The 20,458-nt window shown below is 30.4% G+C and overlaps 3 protein-coding genes across 6 annotated transcripts; 2 read left to right on the top strand and 1 right to left on the bottom strand.

Moving 5' to 3' along the window:
- Positions 1–613: 613 nt before the first annotated feature.
- On the bottom strand, positions 614–6,196 carry WCRKC2 (WCRKC thioredoxin 2). 2 transcript variants are annotated; one of them, XM_068637765.2, is made up of 6 exons: positions 5,813–6,196; positions 5,164–5,238; positions 2,932–2,990; positions 2,185–2,202; positions 1,527–2,108; positions 614–1,141 (listed from the first exon to the last, which is right to left on the bottom strand). In XM_068637765.2, exons 1-5 carry the CDS (start codon positions 6,094–6,096, stop codon positions 2,080–2,082), a joined length of 465 nt encoding a protein of 154 aa, XP_068493866.1. In that variant the 5' UTR covers positions 6,097–6,196; the 3' UTR covers positions 614–1,141; positions 1,527–2,079. The 2 variants fall into 2 exon arrangements, with proteins under 2 accessions (XP_068493866.1, XP_068493865.1); XM_068637764.2 differs by having other exon boundaries at positions 2,924–2,990; positions 5,813–6,195.
- Positions 6,197–9,225: 3,029 nt separating this feature from the next.
- On the top strand, positions 9,226–14,334 carry LOC137830437 (uncharacterized). 3 transcript variants are annotated; one of them, XM_090304262.1, is made up of 5 exons: positions 9,226–9,381; positions 10,511–10,585; positions 10,746–10,894; positions 13,480–13,558; positions 13,780–14,334. In XM_090304262.1, exons 2-5 carry the CDS (start codon positions 10,546–10,548, stop codon positions 13,965–13,967), a joined length of 456 nt encoding a protein of 151 aa, XP_090160388.1. In that variant the 5' UTR covers positions 9,226–9,381; positions 10,511–10,545; the 3' UTR covers positions 13,968–14,334. The 3 variants fall into 3 exon arrangements, with proteins under 3 accessions (XP_090160388.1, XP_068493869.1, XP_068493868.1); XM_068637768.1 differs by having other exon boundaries at positions 9,249–9,332; XM_068637767.2 differs by having other exon boundaries at positions 9,257–9,433.
- Positions 14,335–17,610: 3,276 nt separating this feature from the next.
- LOC137830438 (GCN5-related N-acetyltransferase 8) lies at positions 17,611–18,586 on the top strand. Its single transcript, XM_068637769.2, has one exon. The coding sequence runs from the start codon at positions 17,698–17,700 to the stop codon at positions 18,388–18,390; it is 693 nt and encodes a 230-aa protein (XP_068493870.2). The 5' UTR covers positions 17,611–17,697; the 3' UTR covers positions 18,391–18,586.
- The last annotated feature ends 1,872 nt before the right edge of the window (positions 18,587–20,458 follow it).

Genomic DNA, 20,458 nt, shown 5'->3' on the forward strand with positions numbered 1-20,458 from the left:
TAAACAATTATTCACTAAGTATTAAAACTATACAATATAATATATAGCATATGATATAAAATAAGATAATATAGTATGACATAATATGTTTTTGTTATTCTAGAAAAAAAATATTTAATTTTAAAAATTAATCATTAGAATAAAATTTATGAAAAAGTAAACAAATAAAGTTAGTACCAATTTACTCTCTATTTTGTTCTTTATAATTTTTTAAAATTCATTAAAAACATCTTAAATAATTTTGTATGATTCTGTAGTGAGTAGTGACTCTTTTAACCAGTGGAAAATAGGTGTATACAAATTATTGAATTACTTCTGCTCAAAAGTGAAAAATATTGATAGTTGGAATATATAGAAAGCCATAAGAAATATAAGGATGACAACCTAATATTCTAATTCTTCATTGGCCTATTCTTGTTAAATATCACTTCTTGGATTAGTCCTTTCCACTTTTTCCATAAGGATCGATTGAGATTAAATATATGATTCATATGTAATTAACAGTAGAATTACTCCAATAGTTTATCTTTATTGATTAGTAATGCATATAATGAAAGTCTGCTATTAATAAACTTGGGAGGTTTCTTTGTGATGTTAGTCCTAGAAGAGAACATTAGGCTTCCAAAGGAAAAGTTTATTGGCTAATAATGATGATAAAAATTTCTAACTTGCAATTATGCCTCAAATGCTACTTTAACCTAATTAGAATTGTAACTTGGACTTTCAATGAATTGAACAAACAAGTAGCCAAATTGCAGTACCACAGAAGCAAAGACAAAGTCATGTAGAGAGAGAAACTAAAAGAGATTTGAGTACTTGAGATCAATAGTGCTGAAGTTGACACTAAGGTATAAAGTTGTTTGGCAGGATGAATTTAGTGATAAGATTTGTCACCCAGTGGAAGGAAAATTGTGGCTTGGTTCAAAGTTTGTTGCAACTCCATTACACCACTCAAATGCTCAAGCCATTCCCTGACTTGGTTGTGGCTTTGAATGTTAGTATGGTTTCAAACTGTGTCCCCTTTCTCTTGGATGCCCTGCAGCTATAAGAGAGGAAAAACTTCTGTGGTTTCCATATACAGTAGCAATGTCAAATTCCAACTTGTCCTTTGGCCTAAACCCTGAGATGCACCACTAGCAACCTGCAATGTAGACAACAACCACGTCACTTAATGGAATGGAAAACTAATGTTTTGTTCTACACGGGAGATAAAAACAAGGAAATAAGATGGTCGAGTAGAATTAAATGAGAAATTAAAGTTGTTTGGTGGGGTGGGACAGAAATAGGAAGAAGATCAGAAGAAATATATGAATGGAAATTGATGAGAGCTAGTACAATAAGCTCCACCATTTTTTGAAATTATTTCTGTTCAACCAAACAACCAATATTATTTCCATCTTCACTCATTTTCTCCTATCATCAACCTAAGTACCGAAGAGAGGAAATAACATTCGTGAACAATGACTATGATCATTCCAAATACGTTTGTGCGCAACATTCAAAACAGAAAAGATAGCAAAGGTTACCTTTGTGCATTTGAAGGTGATCACAGGTCACCAAAAAATTCATCTCCATGCAATTTTGTTACATTTGAAGGTGGTCTTCTCATGAACAGTCCTAATTTGACAATTGCTTTGAGATGGCGATGTAATAGCTTAACCAGCTCTAACTCTCTTCTTTCGGATTGAGGTGTACATCAAAGATTTGATAACAGGCTACTTATCCCCATTTCATACACCTCAAATTAAGATAAGAAAAAAGGGAAAAAAAACCCTTTGGAAGAGGAAACTATAAAATTTTAAATCTCATTCAATAAGACAAACATCCCAATATCAGAAGATGTCTCACATTGCCTCAACTATAACGATGTGAATACCTTTTAACGTAAATCCTTTAAAAGTAATGGTTTTAGGTAAATAGAAAAGAAAAAAAAATGGCAGCATAATAGTTTTTTTTGTATACATGGGCTGGGAAAAATATAATGCAGTAACGTAAAACCAGTTTAAAACTTGTCACTCATTTTCAATCATCTCCTGAACCTCATTTATTACTATATATGCTTTATGGCCACCAATAACTTCAGCTTGTTTCTTGCTGTCTTTCCACAGCTGCACAATAAACATTTAAATCACTGACAAAGACGAATATAATAAATTTATCAAATCAAACTTTAAAGGTGCTTACTTGTATGGTTGGCATTTTCTGCAGTAATTGAGAGCCGACAACATATGAATACATGAAAAATGAAATCTAATAAGTATTAAGATAAAATGTCTACATAGCAAATTTAGTTGAAACAGATAAAAGAATGGTTGCATATCAACTGATAGACTCATCAGGTAGAGGTATAATGTAATTATCATATATTGCTAGTGAGAGATTAAAATACAATAAATTTTCTGCAGCTGCTCTGCTCCCGAGTAAAACATTCAAAAAACATATAAAAATAATCACAACAAAAGCCTTTTTTTCCCTTACGTGGGATTGGCTATATAGATCAAAATTCAAAGAACATTATTGCGCTGCCAAGTTTTTCAGAATGTCCATTTAGACAAAGGCTTTTTACAGAAGAGATTATATGGCCTTTTCCTTGATCTTCATGATCAACTCTTGTTCTAGGACTTCTATTGGTCTTCTCCAACCAATATTTCAATTAAAAGATACCAGAAAAATTTCGCAAAGCACAAATGCATATGATGTAAAGGAATAATTTAAAGACACTTAAGGAAACTAAAAATATTTATCCAACAAGTTTCTATATAGATTTTTCCAACAGGCACACATGAAGTACCCACTTGGCAACATCTGTTCATGGAAAGACATTGTTAAGTTGAAGATGTGATAGAATACAGTTTTCAATACATTACCCTAAGATAACAATTGAAAGAGAAAGAACATAATGGGGAAGCTACGAGAAACTCACAGTCACACCTGCACGAGCAACAAGTTTGTGTGAAACTGTATTAACATCAACACTGTAGAACTGCAATCTGCATGACATCCACATAAACACATCCTTGATTAATGAGTTGATAAGCCTTATGATAGATTATTAAATAAAATATGAATTAAAATATCATAACATAACCAAACAATTACACATGCGAGGTATCATCTCTATGCTCTAAAATACAAATAGCTTAGTAATATATTATTAACATCTTGTGCATCAACCTAGATTCAATAGCTTATGAGCAGCTTACAATCATTATCATACTAAACTCATCTACAAATATCAAGCAGCTACAATGATGTTGCAGTTATAGCTGTCAATTTGCTCTGCAGTTAACATTTCTAGATTTTTAGCTTAAAGCACGTGTAGGTGTAGCATAAAATGGACAGTTTGTACACAATATACATACCTTCTCAATTACTATATTTCAAGATAGTATTTGAGAATTATCACCCACCATGGGCTGTATCTATTGTCCGTACAAGTTCACATGGAATTCCATTGTATATTGTATATCTAAGTCAGAACCAGTTCTGTACAATCCCATATTGATTTCATGTGAGTGCTTCTGGTACATTTTAGATACAGCATGACCCTGTCTTTTGTCGTAATGATAGAGCTTGCTGCTAGTGAGGGCCAACTGCCCCCAGCCTAATAATGTAGCTGGTGACATATTATCAAACAGTTTGAATATGATAATTGGTGGTTCAAGTTTTGGTATATTTTACTGTTGAACTCTGACAGCTGTTAATTATGTTATGGTAGTTTCATAACTTGGGAGAAAGTATAGATGTACTTGTGTCTTTGATGAAAGTGGTTCAGATGTAACTTTGCCATTTTTCTTTGCAGAGATTCTAAAAAAATTATCAGGGGATTTGTATTGTTTAGTTGTAGTTAGCTGTCTGAAATGGTTTCAAAAGAGATGAAGAAAATGCAGTGCTTCTTTGACGATTTCAAGTCAGTTGAGGTAATTGGGTTGATATCTATTCTGCTCTCAAATAAGTGTGGATTGAAACACTTCGAGCACAAGTACACGGTGTGTTACTTGTATGAAATCCAGTGCTGAATGACAAGGTTGGGATTGAGGGGATCACTGGAGAGAATGGTTAAGAACTACTAAGTCTGTGTCTTTCTCGATCTGTATGTGATAGGATTAGTAGTATGCCAAGAAGAAAGTTGGACCAAGGTTGAGGAATGAGGAGAGTAATAGGCAAAGATCTCTAATAGTTATCTGCCAAGGACATTAACAAAATCTTATTATTATTCCTGCCAAGGACATCAACAAAATCTTATTATTATTCCACGAGTATGAAATTAGCCTAACCTCGTGTTGAGAGGGGTTGGGCTCTTTAAGATTTTGGCATTCTTTGGTTTCAGTATTAGGAGAGTATCACATCCCATTCTATGCTTGATAATTAGTACAAAAGGGGAAGCATTATAAACACATCACACACATGCATCACAATTTATTAAAAGAAAAAAGCTGCCAACCCTCTCTCAAACTTTGGAAAGCATGAAGTTTCATACCTTTTCCTCTGCTATTAAAACTTCTGCAGACAAAGTTGAAAACTCTCCCTTACTACATTACTTAAAATTTGGAAAACAAACATACACACTCATTAATTTAGAACTTTCGTAGTTCTCTATTTAAAAAAAAAAAAATATTCCGCATATCTCAGCATTTTTTATTTATTATAGTCAGAATTTGAATCAACCAATAAAACAGGAAAGTATCAATGAATGTGAAAACAGGAATTTGGGTGAAACCCAATATTCTGTTGTGTGCTTATTTACTTTAATATGTTGCAAGCTTAACAAGCTTCAGCTTTAAAATACTAATCTAGATTCTAGATTCATTAGCATATTTAGCACATCTTTGAATATCAGTCAACTACACAAGTCCTTGACAAAAACTTGCACTTAAAGGATAAATAAGCCGGATTGCATGCAAACATGCCACAATTTCTCTCAAAGACTCTAGCTCAAAAAGAGAGATTTATGTTTTATGACGTGCTTCTACAGACTATGCTACATTAAATAATACCAGAGAAAATTTTCAATCCACGGGTAAGGATTATAAAGCAAAACTCCCTCACACTGGTCAATGTAGTATAGTCTGGATTCCATTAGGTCAAGCACACCTATAAATGAACGATATGCCAGAAATTATTCTAGTTACGTGTGATAAAGGAAAACAAATGTAATCTCACCTTGGATAATAGTCTGCTGCCAACTTTTCCAATTTTGGTTTTAAATATATACATTTTCTGCACCAGTTTGCCATCCTACAAACCAGGTAATCACCTCAAAGGCCATACTGGTAAAATAAATATCCACTAAACGAAAAAATGAAACAAATAAGTTTATTATGTAATGCACAATACGATACATCTCTCTTCAGGAAAACTAAAACTCAGATTACCATTGGCACATTTTTTCCATGAAACTTGCAAATATTAGACAAAATTCGTACATGATCCATCAAATAAAACTGGCTTCCTTCATCATTTAGTACAAACTACTTGGATTTTAGACCTGTTTGGACGAACTTTCCATAGAGACTTCTAATTCATCATTTTCCCTTTTTTTTTCTTTTGAAGTTTTTTCGGGTACAGAAAACAATAAACAAGAAAATGAAATTCTTTCACCACCATGAGCTAAAATTACAAGTTAATTTTTTTTTTAAAGAAACTACACAAGAGAATCTCTACAAATTATTTTATCCAGAAGCCAGGAGAATTCAGATTCTTTATTTCTTCATATATTTTCTCAAGATATTAAGGGAAAAACTCATCTAAACAAACACATGGTTAAATTTGGAAGAAAAGGCAAAAGAGTCTTAACTAAGAAGGAACCTACCAAAGGACAACGACAGCTTGGTGGAGCCCTTGAGCCTGGTCGAGGACAAGATCGAAGTGGGTTTCGCTTGAGACAGGTTGAAGGTAAAGGGAAAAAGGTTTTCCTTCCTCTTGCAACGGCGCTTGATGGCTGAACCGAACCGGAGAGGTTTGACGTGCGCATCCGCATGAGACGGAGGAATGGAAGCCGAAGCGGAAGCCATGGAGAGAGAAAGAATGTGGATTGGTGGTTGGGGTTATCGAGGAGAGTGGTGAGAGCTGAAGAGTGCGAAGATGGTGTGACATTGCAGAGAGAAGGAGAACGGTCTGAATGGTACGGAGAAAGTATCCCTGTTACTTGGTCAAACCACCAGTTACTGTTGAATTTGGTTTTTCTCAAAAAACAGTTTATTTAAAATAGTGTTTTTTTCTAACTTCCGTATTTGTTTAAAGCTAGTTATTCTTTCCTATTAAAATGTATAATTAATTAAGTTTCTTCCTTCATTTCTTAATTCAATTTTTATTAAATACTTTTAATTAAATTTGTATCGTTAAATGTTATCTATGTTTGTGTGTTAACAAAATATAAGATTTTATAATTAAAATAAAATAATAAATAATTTTTTTATTTATATTGACAATAATGTTATTTTATATCAACTATAAAATCTCATTTATGTGTTAAAACATAAGTATAAATAAACAAATAGGTTAAGAATAATATAACAATATATTACTTAATTAAAAGAGAAACTAAATGATAAAAACATTAATTAAAATATTATAATTTAATCACTTAATAAAAAATATTAATAAAGACTTAATTACAAATACTTAAATTTTAAAAAAATTTAAACCTTAATTAAATCTATTAATAATATTAATATTTTAATTTAATATATTAATTTGTCTCTTTATTGTTATATTATGAGGTTGGAAGAGAGAAATAAAGATGCGTGTCATATTTTTTAAACTTTGGTGGTAAATTTTTTTATAATTGGTTTTTAACATTCTCATCTTCTAAATATTTATATAATACTATTTAATATATAACTATAACATTTAATTCACACACTCATGATATTGTATTATAAAATATTATTGATTTTTAAAAATATATATTAAAAAACAAAATATTTTTGTTTAAATTTTTTTAATATTAAGATTCATTGTTAATAATTATTCTATGTATAAAATATGGTCATTAAAATTTAAAAAAAAAATACACATAAAAGAATTGGGTGGGTAAGATACTATTTTTTAAATTTTAATATAATATTTGTTTAAATATTTTCATATCTCTTAATTTACATCACAACACATATATTATCACACTTCATTCAATCCAATTAATACAATAATATACATGTGAATCACAACATTTTATCCATATTCATATTCATGTTGTAAACAATCAAGTGTCTATAAATATTTGTTGTTTAACACTACTCATGCAAGAAATTCAACTAATAAACATTTGACTTTATTTCTAGAATATTTATGTATTAACTTAAACTCGTAGATTTATATTCACCACATTTCATACATATTCACATACTAAACAATAAGTATCTATAAATATCTCTTGTTTAATACAATTCATGTCATAAATTCAACTGATAAACATTTGATTTTACTTATAAAATATTTGTGTATTAACTTAAACTCGTAGATATATATTTGTCATATTTTCTCAATGTGTGAAATAAGTTAACTTGTCTAATAAAAAAACTAAGATAACTTTTTTAAGATTTAAGATTTATCTAAAAAAAAAGTTATCTTGTGAAATAAAAATGTACATTTATGAACAAAACACATGAGTAAATATTTCTCTACAATTTAATCATTCATAACTATGTGTTTTTTTTTTATCAGCAAAAAATAAATAAAATAAAATGAAACACTTCAGGGATGCCACAACTCTTATACACAAAACAAAACTAGTTTCCTTGCACTCAACCAACTAAGAATCCAACAGAAAGTACACCACATTACCCAAAATTACAATCCAAAATAAGAAACAGAGTAACATCAACTCACCCGTGAAGCACACCCTCATGATAGACAGAGAACCCAACACTTAAACCATAGTTTGACAAATGTCAAAACCTAATTACCAAAAACACAAAAAAACAACCAAACCTACAAGAAGAAATCATAAGCGAGATAGACCTCCACACAACACAAACACCTTCCAAGCGCAACCCAAGGGCACACACCTCAGTCCAATCTTGCCGGGTGGGAGGACCCAGTGAAACCTGTACAAAACACACCATTACTTCCAAGTATGGACAAAAACGTTAGTTAAAACCCCCAAAAAATCAGTCTTTTAAATACCTCATACAATAATGAGGTTCCAAACACTAGTCTGAGTATAAAAAAACAACCAATTTTTCTTTTATTGTGACCCAATACCAAGTATTCCTTTGTACCACAGTAAGAACCTGCACTAGATCTACCCACCCATTCTCAAACACAACCTTATTCCTGTGATTCCAAATTTCACTTACAATACCTACCCAAATGCCCCCTGCACTTGATAATAGAATATTTCAAGCCTATAAGTTTAAACATCCTAAAATGTATTTGTGCATCACAATGTAGAACTGAATAATACCCCAACCACTCGAGAAATATACCCAAGTTCTCCAAGAGATCTTACATTCAAAAAATAAATGTCTTACCGACTCTTCTTCCACACCACACAGAGGCACCGACCACTTATCAAAGGTATACCACGTCTCAAAAGATTGTCTTGGGAATGACATTACATAACACTCTTTAAGTCGTAAATTGTGCCGAAGATAAAGACTTTAGAATTCCGTAAAATAATTCCTCAACCACTACAAACTCCTCCCCATGAGAATATTATAGGTTGACTGCCTTCGCCGTATGTGTAATAATTTCTTAAACTTTTATAATAACGATAATATAACTATGATTAATGATTTATTTTATTGATAGATAAATTTTTTGAGATTTTATAATCATTAATTAAGCATATAATATGATAAAATAATCATAAAACTGATATTTTAATATAAAATTAACTTTTTATTATAACTTATATTTTGATAAAAATATTAATTGGAAATTTAAATTTTCTTAAATCAATAGGTAGTTTTAGACCTGGGTTATAAAACAAATATAATAGTATTTAAATTTTAATCAATTTTTTCAAATATAAAAAATGGTTTTATATAGTTAAAATTTATAGTAAATAAATATTTTTAAACTCATATATATTTATGATTAATAGTTTGTATTCTTTTTTTTGTCATAATAATATAAAAACAATATAATTAAATTCAAACTAAAATATTAAAATATTATTATTATATCATTTATACAGTTTGTTTTCTAGAAACATCTCATACCTAGTCTCTTAATACAAAAACAATGCAATTAAATTAAAATAAAAATAGAAATATTATTATTATATCATTTCTACGAAGTTTGTTTTCTAGAAACATCTCATACCCAAACCCAGTTTCTTTTTCGTTCAAGGTCATTCTCCATTTTAGAACCCCAACACGCAGAAGGTAAAAAACATAACTTTCGCCACAAAAACCATCGTCTCTGACACACCAAGTTAATCTTCTCTTCTCTCCCTTGCAATCACGCTATACGCGTTTTCAAATAGGTTCTAATTGCATACTTTTATTCTCTTTGTTACGGATTCTTTATTCAATTATCTGAAAAATCGGATTTTTGTCTGAATTATTTGACTCAATTTCTTCATATGATATCTTAGTAATAAGAGACTACAAATTTTGCAATAAAGAATGGTTGGAAAGTAAAAATCTTATGAACTCTTTTTACACTTTGATGGATTCTTAACCAGAAAAGGTTGATTATTAGTTATGTTTCCTTTTGTCTGCCTGGTGTTGTGCCCTTCTTATGTTATTGGTGTTTTGGTGGTAGCTTATGAGGTGTGCAATTTCATTCCTTTACCCTTATCTTTTGTGGTTCAATTCTGTTTGACTACGGTGGGATTCTTTGGTTCTTGTTGCTGACTGTCTATTGGTCGTGTTGTTCTGTTCCAATTTCTCATAACAGTGGTTTTGGTGACCGATGATTTTGAACTGCGTTTTGCTTCTGTTGTGGTTTGTATTGTTCTTTTTATGTTCACAGTCAAAAAATTTATAAGCTTTACAGATAATTTAGTTGTTGTTTAATGCACCACATGGTTACTGCAACATCAAAAACATAAAATTCATCTCAATTAAAAATGTTCTTCTATCTCTTTCCTCCGGTAATGTTTGGGGTGAGATTTTGGGCTTTGGAGGGGAAGGGAGGGCAGCACAAATTTTTTATTTTTAAATTTAGAGATGTTGAGAAAGATAAACAAAAGATTTGGATATTAAGATTGTGTTAATCTATCATCTTGTTTCTTTCATTTAAAAAATTATCACATTAGAGAATATTTAATAGAAATGTTAAATTTGCCATCTCTTACCTTTCCTTAAAACTTCAACTCCCGGACACACCCTAAACCTGAAATTTTTAGAATTTTGCAGTTCATTTTTGGCTTATCAATAACTAAATTCTTGATAGGAATTAGTTCAAAAATGGCCTATATGTACAATGATGTAAAATGAAGTAAAGTACAACTCTGAGCACTTATTCCTCCGTCTCCTGTTTAACATCTATCTCTAGGCTCATTGTATATATTCTGTTTGAAACTGATAATTTGTTATCTGCCTCATCATGCAAACAGATAGCATCTGGTCATAATAAAAAAAGTGGACGACAATGGCAAGTAGTGTTAGCACTTCACCTCTACTTTTACCAGGTACCATGATTTTTTACATCTTGACAGTGCCCATTTCTAGCAACATAAAGCCATGACTTTAGTGTCTTAGAAGTTGCTTAAATCATGGAATAAGTCATTGTTATTTTTTATATACAGTTCTTAAATCATGGAATAAGTCATTGTTATTTTTTATATACAGTTGGTATTAAAAGTCAGCCTGAAGCTGATGTTAAGTGTACTGGACCAAACATTGTTGGGATGAAACCTTTACCATATAACATCAGAAAAGGAGAACTTAAGACTGCTACATTGCAAAGTTCATCATATACTAGTCGTGCTGCTGCTTTGGTAAGTTATTATTTTATTTTATTTTGGTTTTTGTTATGTGTTATTTGTCTGTTCTATTCATGCTATATCTTAATGTAGTTGTAAAGAGGATGCAGTGCTTTGTATTGTTTGCAATGTAGAATTAGCCATAACTGAAAAGTTTGTGAGGTTTGGATAGAACACTGGTAACCTATAAATATTATCATCCAGCAATAGGTGTTTGGCTCCTTTCAAAAGAGGAAACCCTCTTGAAAATTGCGGAGACCTCCAATGTTGCCCAAAATTCTTTTGTACTAGTACATCAATCTTCTCACAACTTTCTATCTTCTCACATAGACATGTAAGCCCCTCATTGGCTTATTTGTTATTACTCTCTCCAGTCCACTATCCTTCCTACATCCCCTTCTAGAACTAGAATCATATTACCCTACCCCTTCTATGACTCCTTCCTACTACCCTAATTCAAATGTAACACAAAAGCATAGAAACACAAAAATGTCAATTAAGAGAGAGAATCTTGATATTTCAAGAACATTTCTTTCTCTTAGAAAGTGCGAGTTTAAACCTAACTCAACCTTATAAAATCAGTTTGCAAGATATGGCTTGCCTTTACTTATATACTATAATGTGGTCATATCTCTAGTCAATTAGGATCTTATTAGCAAGTGAATTTAAACCTGACACATCCTCACAAAATCAACTTGTAAGGTGAAGATTGGCGCCACCTATATACCGATAGGTCCAACAAACCTCGCTAAGTTAGACTGTGATATCATATTAAAAAGTAAGTTTAAGTCTAGCTCATACTCACCAAACCAGCTTGTAAGATGAGGATTGCCCTTACTTATATACTGTAAATTGGTATTATCTCCAGACGATTTGGGATCTCTAACACACCTACGTCGAGCACTGAACATATTAAGTGTGAGACTAGACATTTGTGGATGATGCAGGTGACATGATAGACCAACAACCCATGGTAGTCAAACTCGTGATCTTACTCAAGATCGTAAAGAGAAATATGAATCATAAATTGTAAGATTCTACAAATTTTATGAAAATTTATATATACACTTTAAAATCATTATATCTCACTCAAAATTCATAATTGAATATATAAAAGAGTACATAATTAGGTGTAAACGCCACATCCTATTTCCCCTTGGCTAAACTTATCGTCACCACCAGTCAATGACCAACTCGCTTGACTCCCCACATTCAAGCTATATCATGCCTTCACAATTGTTCAAAAAGAAGAATTTCTCCTTGCATCTACCATTAAATCAACTTCAACCGAACAGACAATTTGCATCATTCAAATAAGGTCCAATGTTCCTTTTGATGAATATTTCCATGAAGTTCATACATAAAATAAGCCATGCGCTGCTCAACATGTATTCAAGACATTAAATCCTTGTTGCAATTCAGAGAGACTTTTGAAGGGGTTTTCTACTTTCAAACCACCTAACCACACCAAAAAAGCTGCTTTTAATGTTGGAGTCGATTTATTTTTTGCTATACTTTGAACCAATGCACTGCTGGTCCCTTATACTCACCTTCGCAAGTCTTGAATATCAAAAAATGTTTCTGCCCAATATATACCAACAAGGGGGATAGTACCCCGCAAAACAGGGTAGTTCAACCCACTTGACAGCAGAAACAAAAATCCTCAATAACGTCACTTTGCATCCCCTTCATTCCAATACAATACGGGTGTTGGCCTATCTTTGTTACCTCCTTCACTAGATGATGCAGTACTGACATGTGAGTTATCAGTCCCTTTTGATATATGAGTCTCCATCTTCGTCTCTTCCATCAAAATCCTTGAAAACACCTTGGGACGTCCTCTTACATCTGCTATTGCACCTTTTAGCATTTTTGGAAATAGACTTCATAACTGCTTCCAAAGAAGAGATACGAGTGACCATGAATGATAATATTGATTCCTTTTGCTTTGGCATACAACATCCAGTGAGCAAATCCGGCAGGTAGGACCAATGTGACGAACCCAAATGACAAAATAACATAAATCAAAATGAAGAAATGTTACAACCTCAGACAGACAATTATTTGGTGCCCACTAATAGAAACTTCCCCAAAATCTGATTCTCCCTACTCATCCCCATTATCATATTCTTTATCCCACATGTATTTCCTCGCATTCAGTAACTATCTCAATACTCAGCTCAGCACCCTGATATTTTTCTTTTACTTTCTTGCTTATCCTCTTATACAGGCCAAACTTTGGGCTCACTTTTATTTTCCTTTGAGATGCTCTGTTTTATTTTTGTGTTAATGGACCAGTAATAAGATTGATTCCCACTTGAACTTGCTAGTCTGGTAAGGTTTTCAAAAACTGGTGTTGATTTATTCATACATGTTAATAATTTATCTTTTACGGTATGCTTTGATAAGGAAATCTAAGTGAGCAATTTAATTTATGTGGGAATTTGAATTTTGTCTTGAATTTGTCATCCTAATACAACTTAAGTTTGAGATTTATATGACAAGTAGATTTTTGGGTTATTATTTTTGTCGCTAGTTTCAGTCCAAGTCTTGATGCTTGGCTTAAATCTTTAATGATTCTGATTGTTTGTTGTGAACAGAATACTAAATGTGCCGCTGCAGCTGCAACTGCATCCCAGACCCTAACACGCAAGGATCGGTCAATGACTAAAACACCTGGTAATAACCTCTCAATGTGTTTGCCACCACCATTTGTTGTGCTGATCCTTTTCTGTTTTTCTTCTGATGTGTTTGTTTTGAAGGTACCTTATAACTTATAATCTATTGTATTTTACTCTTATATAATAGATTTTTATCCTAAAATGTTATATAGATGCAAGTATGTATACCCTTTAGCATAAATGATCCCTTACCCTTATGTTATGTATCTGAAATGACAGACAAAGTGATGTCCCCTAAACTTGATAACAACGGACCTGGTTTGCCACCTCGAGACGACGATGGAAATGGCGGTAATGGAGGAGGAGGAGGTAAGTTTTCAGGTGGTCTCCCCCTTTTGGGTATTCTTGGTGTGCTAGATATTCTAAAGGACATTGAGAAACAATGGCAAAGCAAACACAAGAGATGATCTTCAAAATCAGGATTCATATGGTAGGAGTGAAATTAGTTTACAAATCTGATGCAAACTCCTGCTATATAAGTAGAACTCTACAGAGACAGTGCGGTGATTCATTTTGAAGTATACCAGCAACTTGGAATACTTCAAATGCTTATACAAATTAATTACTGAGGAATAGCTTCATGATTTTTTTTTCATCAAGCTTCATAAACATAGAAGGACTATAAGTAGAAGTTAGACTCAATATTACGATTTTCCCCCTAAACACTATTCAGATTTGTATTCGTGTGGATAATTTCAATGCATGTGTGTCTCTGCAGACTCTGCTTATATAACTCTGCTTATATATCAGTAAACTTTACCATAGATTTTATTATACGCATGTTTTACAGAATAATTAAATTATATTTAAACTTGCGTGATGTATAGGTTTGTTTGAATTATACAGTTTTATATTTATATTTTACACTTTTGAAAACTATATGTTCAAAAATAAAGTTATCAATTTTAAAAATATTCAGTATTAAAATTAAAAAAATAATTATATTTTTAATTGAATAGGTGGTCTTAAAAGTTTATTGAATTTATTGAAGGGTAATGATTGTAATAATAATGATTATGAAAAATATGTCATAGCATAACAAATTAAGATTTTAATAAATTTTATGTACTAGAACAACAAATAGGATCAAGTATTGATGATCTTGGAATTGTCCAAGCAATACAACAACAAAATTAGGGTTTCTACTTACTCCTATTCTGATGCAGAAATAACAAATGTTATATCTGAATCCATTTATTAAAAGATAAATAATATGAAATAATAAAACAACAAATTTAGTATATGTATCAGACAAATTGTCATGGAAGCCATTAGTTAAAAGAAGTAATTAATTCAGATAAAATTTGACACATCTTACTTTTATGTAAACAGAAAATACACTATGATTATTTATATTTTATTGGGATAAAACTCATTTTAGCTAAAAAGTAATTTCAAAACTAAAAATAAAAAATATGAGAAAGGAATGTGAGGGTGTGGCCATAAGGATAAGATTGAATAAAGCAAAAAATAAAAAAAGTAGAGAAAAGAAGGCATCAAGAGACACCTGGAACAACTATTCTTAGCTTCTTTGGCTGCATATATTTTTTATTCAAAATCACATCATCCTACAAATATAAATAAATAACTATTGTTCATGGATATCAGAAGAGCTCTCCAAATTTCATACCTTAAAAAGTATTTTACTTTAACATGTAGTGAATTAATCCGACGATATCTGACAATTGTAGTTTACATTTTATCGGAAACAGACAAAATCAAAAAGTAAAAATATTGATACTTCCAATAATAATTCCAAAAAAATCAATCACAAAATATGAAAAAAAATACTAAATTACATAAAATAAACTACATATTGTATATACCATATGTGGTTCTCTAATTAAATTAAGTTTCATGTTACAACTTCACATCTTAAATTAAATATTATTTTAAAGATTAAAAAAATTATAAATATAAGTTTAACTATTTAAAATTTAAAATAATTAATAAATAAAATATAGATAACTAATTAAATATTAATATAAAATTAATTATCAATAATATAAATTATTTTAAATACTAATATTTTTTTAATTTTTAAAATAATATTTATTTTAATTAATATAACAATTAATATTTTGTTTATATAAAAAAGTTTTTATTTAATGATTTTTTTATAGTTTAAGTTTTTTAGAAAAAATATTTTAAAAAATTTATGTTTAAAAAATGGTTGATGAAAAGGAAGGAACTATTAGTGGAACTTTAAAAACCTGATCAGCACCAGTTAGAAGTGAAAATGGAATACGTTTTCTTCATTCCCGACGAAATTTGAGTAGTAAGCAACTTCCTTTCAACTTTCAATCAAACACCTTTTCAACACTCCAAAAAAACTAAATTAACTTTTAAAGTAAATAATTTTTTAAATTTTGAACTTGGGGTTTATGTATCTATCACTATTGGATTTTTTAGGAAAAAAAATTGGGAACTAATGAGTCACAAATGAGTCACAAATTACTTTTATATATCATCCTAAAAAAAATTTCAAAATTATATATTTTTAAGTTTTTTTTCTAGTCAATCTACAACTTTCAACCATGTGTAATTTTTGGGATATATTATATTAAGACATCAATGAGTAACGAGTAAATCATATAAGAGATCACAACATCACCTCTAACCCAAAAATTTAAGGCAATATGATATCTTTTTTCTTATATATTGTTCAGCCTTTTCATTTCTACTCAATATGAGATTTTCAACTCATACCTTAATTACTAAGCGTGTCTTCCTCAAGTAAAAAATAAATTTTATCATAGATTTTTAATATAACGAAACATGTTTATCCTTTTCATTTGTCTCTCAACCCAATTCACTTTACCCTAATTACTATTAGGTTTTACCATAATAAAACATATTTCTCTATGTTTAAGTAAATTGCCAAGACAAACAACTTGACTTTAATATCATTATTGGAATTTGTATAATAGATATACACTATAAAGATTCGCCATCAATTTATCCATTTAAAATAATATAATCACTTTTAACTCAAAATCTTATATGTTTTATGAATCTTTATTTTTGATGTTACTCAACTTTCTTATTTTTAGATAAATATAAAATTTTAAATTCATATAGATACTCAATTTGGAACAATTCTAATTGCTACCTATATTGAAACTAAATCCAATTTTTATTAGTCGATGATCTCATCACTTGAATAGTGAACTAAGAACCAAAAAATATTTATTAATAATAAAATATTTTTTTATTATTTAATTTCATTAATGAAAATTCAAAAGTCTATAATACACATCCATACTAAAATAAATACCCACTTAATATAAGTCTTATTATATTTACTATTATATTATTATTTTAAGTTGGTAGTGATTTGGAGTTTCAAAAAAGTTTTCGTCAGCAATTCAATTGGAACTCGTCCTTTAAGACTCCAGAAGCTTAAAGAAAGAGATTTTTTTTCTTTCTATATTTGACAATGTTTCATTTTCTATTATTCCTTTATACAATTTTGAAAAATAACAATTTTATTAATAAAATCCATCCACTCAATCAAATTGCAAATTAGTTAACTAACAAATTATAGTTAAAATAAAACTGGTATGAAGTCAATTCAACAATCTATACAAGAAATTAAAAAAATAACCGAATATATTTTAACTTTTTAAGCTAACTAAATAACATAAAGTATTTATTTCGTATCCTAAATATAAATGGTTATTAACATTATTAAATTTGGATTCAAATGTTATAATATTTTTTTTTGAAATAATATATGTTTTAGTTTTAGTTATTATTACTACAAATTATGATATTACTTCTTAACACTATTTAGAAAATCAGATATTAACATAGAACTTTTATAAGGTTGGACCAAAATGTCTATTAAAATTTTGAAATGATAAGTATGCTTACATAAAGAAAGAAAAATAAGAATTTTTTTTTTATTAATATAAACTAATTTACAGTATTTCCTTCATATAACTTTTTTATAATTTTATATTTAAATTTAAATGTTAACTTATTTTAATTTATAAAAAAATCATTTTTTAAAGGTTATCATAGTCTGTGTCATAAATAAAAGCTCTTCATCCATTTACCCAAAAAAAACCGCTATCTAGAACTCTCACGAAAACCAAAAACCCTCTCTTTCGTCATTCCACCGAACCTCAACCAATGGCCGCCGCAGCTCCGCCTCCGGCCCCAACTCCGGCTCCGGAGCCCGTCACATCATTACCGGAAACCACCCCTCTCTTCACGCGCATCCGTCTGGCCACCCCCTCCGACGTTCCCCACATCCACAAACTGATCCACCAGATGGCCGTCTTCGAACGCCTGACCCACCTCTTCTCCGCCACGGAGTCCTCCCTGGCGGCCACCCTTTTCTCCCCAACCGCCCAGCCCTTCCACTCCTTCACCATCTTTCTTCTAGAAGCTTCCCCCAACCCCTTCGCTGCTTCAACCTTGGACTCCAACCCCTTCTTCAAACCCCTGACCAAGTTCGTGAATCTGAGGGTCCCCATTGAGGACCCCGAGCGAGAGACGTTCAAGAGCATGGATGATGTTACGGTTGTGGGGTTTGTGTTGTTTTTCCCGAACTATTCTAGCTTTCTGGCGAAGCCGGGGTTTTACGTGGAGGACTTGTTCGTGAGGGAGTGTTACAGGAGAAAGGGGTTTGGGAGAATGCTGCTGTCGGCGGTGGCGAAACAGGCGGTGAAGATGGGGTACGGGAGGGTGGAGTGGGTGGTGCTGGATTGGAATGTGAATGCGATTAGGTTTTATGAAGAGATGGGTGCTGATATCTTGAACGAGTGGAGGATTTGCAGGTTAACTGGGGAGGCTCTTCAGACTTATGGAGGTGCTGATTAGAATGCTTTTTCTCTCTTTCTTTCTCTTCTGTGATAATAATAATAATCAAAATCTGGGTTTCTAGTGAGTCTGTTAGGGAAGGTTTGAATGGGTTATGAACGAGTGTTATCTTTTTTTTGGCTCAGAGTATGAATCGTGATGGTGTTATGTCAAGTAATTATGTTATGATAATGTTTTAGAAGCTGGTGATTTTGTTCTTCATGTCTCTGGTTACTGCTTTAAGTGATGTCACTCGCTAACCGCATCAGTATACATTAAATATCTCAATAAATAACAAATCCTATACAAATAATGATCATATCCCTGGAAATATGAGATATATTGGAGAAATTAGTTATCACTTATTCAGGGAAGATAGATTTATTAAAGGTATTCTCTAGCAGAGACCCTCGTACTAACAATTTAGTTAATACTCATGTAGCACAGACCTCATACTAACACCTACTCAAATATACATAATCTCTAAAATGTAACCTCAATCTCTACTATGCATAATAAAAGTTTTGAGTTTTTTAAAAAATAATGTATTTCTTTTCTCTTACTTAAAATATTTCTTTTCTCTTACTTAAAATGTTAAAGATCAATTTTAGAATTGTCAAAAATTTAATAAATATTTTTTTTATTGACATTTCATTAATACGTGTTATACGAGTGTCATAATCTGATACGTTATCTAAACACTATAAATAAAATTCTCTAACTAAAGGATCAACTTTCACTATACACTATTAATACAAACTATCAACTTTCACTATACACTCTTAATACAAATTACTTATTTGATAAATACAAACTATCAACTTTCACTATACACTCTTAATACAAACTACTTATATACTTATTTGATCATGTAGTACTTTTTTTTTTTTACCTTTTTTAGGTTCACCATAATTTTAGATACCATTAGAACCATTTATATTTTTCCTTCGGATTAAGATTTGCCTCTAAAAATATGAGAAACCAAAGTTAAAACATTGAAAGAATGTTTTGGAGGAATGAAGAAATTATGAGTGTATAATGATGATTTGAAGGGACCTTGGTGTGGTGGGTGAAAGATAAAATCAAGTTGTTTTGTGTTGGATGTGAAATGATACTTATTTGGTAGTGTGTGAGGATGTTTCAATTGTTGGTGATTGAGTTTTTCCCAAAGCAGATTGCATCTTTTGGATGATAAGTTTGTGCCAATTTCAGTATAAAAGAAAGAAAGCTTTTATCAAAGATTGTGCCTTTTGGATAAGAGAGGAAAAATCAGGTTAAATGGTGATTACGCTTTCACTTTGTACTCATTTTTTTAAGGATTAACTTGACATTTTAAAGGTTAAATTGTCAATTGATTGTATAGTAAAGTTTGGAGATCAAATTGTTACTGTTATTATTTTACATGCTTTCAAAATTGAATCATAACTATTTATTTTTTTCTTTAGAGTTTAATTAAAATAAGCGGTATAATTTGTTCGATCTGGTTTATCTTGATCATCATTGTTCAATTATTTTTATTCTCCCACTCTGCCAAATAATTTTGAACCAAATATAATAATCAAAATGTAAATGAATGTAATAATTATTTTAAAAAAAGAAAGATTTTTTTTAAAAAATAAAAAATAGAAAATTTTAAATGTAATTTAAATATATTGGTGAACAATAAAAATGATTTAAATAAAATGGATATTAATTTGCTTTGTTAAAGTAAATAAAGAATACAAACTTTAATTGTTACATATTTTAATGATTATGTATAGGAAAAAATTATCTTTTAAAATTGTATATATTTAATCAAATATGGTAAATGAAGATTAAGATTTCATAATTAAAATTATTTTTTTCATATACTCTATAATATATGGTTGGTAAATTAAAAATTAAATATATTATATCAACTCATTCTGTAATTTTGATCAACTTCAAATTTTAGTTTTAGAATTATTTTTTATCCACTTTAACATTTCTAATTTTTACATTATACACAATAAATTAAAATTAAAATTCAATATATTTTTTAATTAAATGATTATTTTAGGTAAGTTCATCGATCCATTATAATTCAAAACAGGTAAGTCAGGTCATAGTT

The sequence above is a fragment of the Phaseolus vulgaris genome, chromosome 7 (genome assembly GCF_051622355.1).
Source record: "Phaseolus vulgaris cultivar YP4 chromosome 7, ASM5162235v1, whole genome shotgun sequence".
Classification (NCBI taxonomy): Eukaryota; Viridiplantae; Streptophyta; class Magnoliopsida; order Fabales; family Fabaceae; genus Phaseolus; species Phaseolus vulgaris.

Coding starts and splice junctions, on each gene's coding strand:
- LOC137830437 (XM_090304262.1), top strand. CDS start 10,546: ATGGCAAGTAGTGTTAGCACTTCACCTCTACTTTTACCAG. Junction 10,895..13,479: donor CTAGTCGTGCTGCTGCTTTG/GTAAGTTATTAT, acceptor TGTTGTGAACAG/AATACTAAATGTGCCGCTGC. Junction 13,559..13,779: donor GTCAATGACTAAAACACCTG/GTAATAACCTCT, acceptor CTGAAATGACAG/ACAAAGTGATGTCCCCTAAA.
- LOC137830438 (XM_068637769.2), top strand. CDS start 17,698: ATGGCCGCCGCAGCTCCGCCTCCGGCCCCAACTCCGGCTCCGGAGCCC.
- WCRKC2 (XM_068637764.2), bottom strand. CDS start 6,096: ATGTCACACCATCTTCGCACTCTTCAGCTCTCACCACTCTCCTCGATA. Junction 5,239..5,812: donor CAAGCTGTCGTTGTCCTTTG/GTAGGTTCCTTC, acceptor CCTGGTTTGTAG/GATGGCAAACTGGTGCAGAA. Junction 2,991..5,163: donor GCAGCAGACTATTATCCAAG/GTGAGATTACAT, acceptor GATGTCATGCAG/ATTGCAGTTCTACAGTGTTG.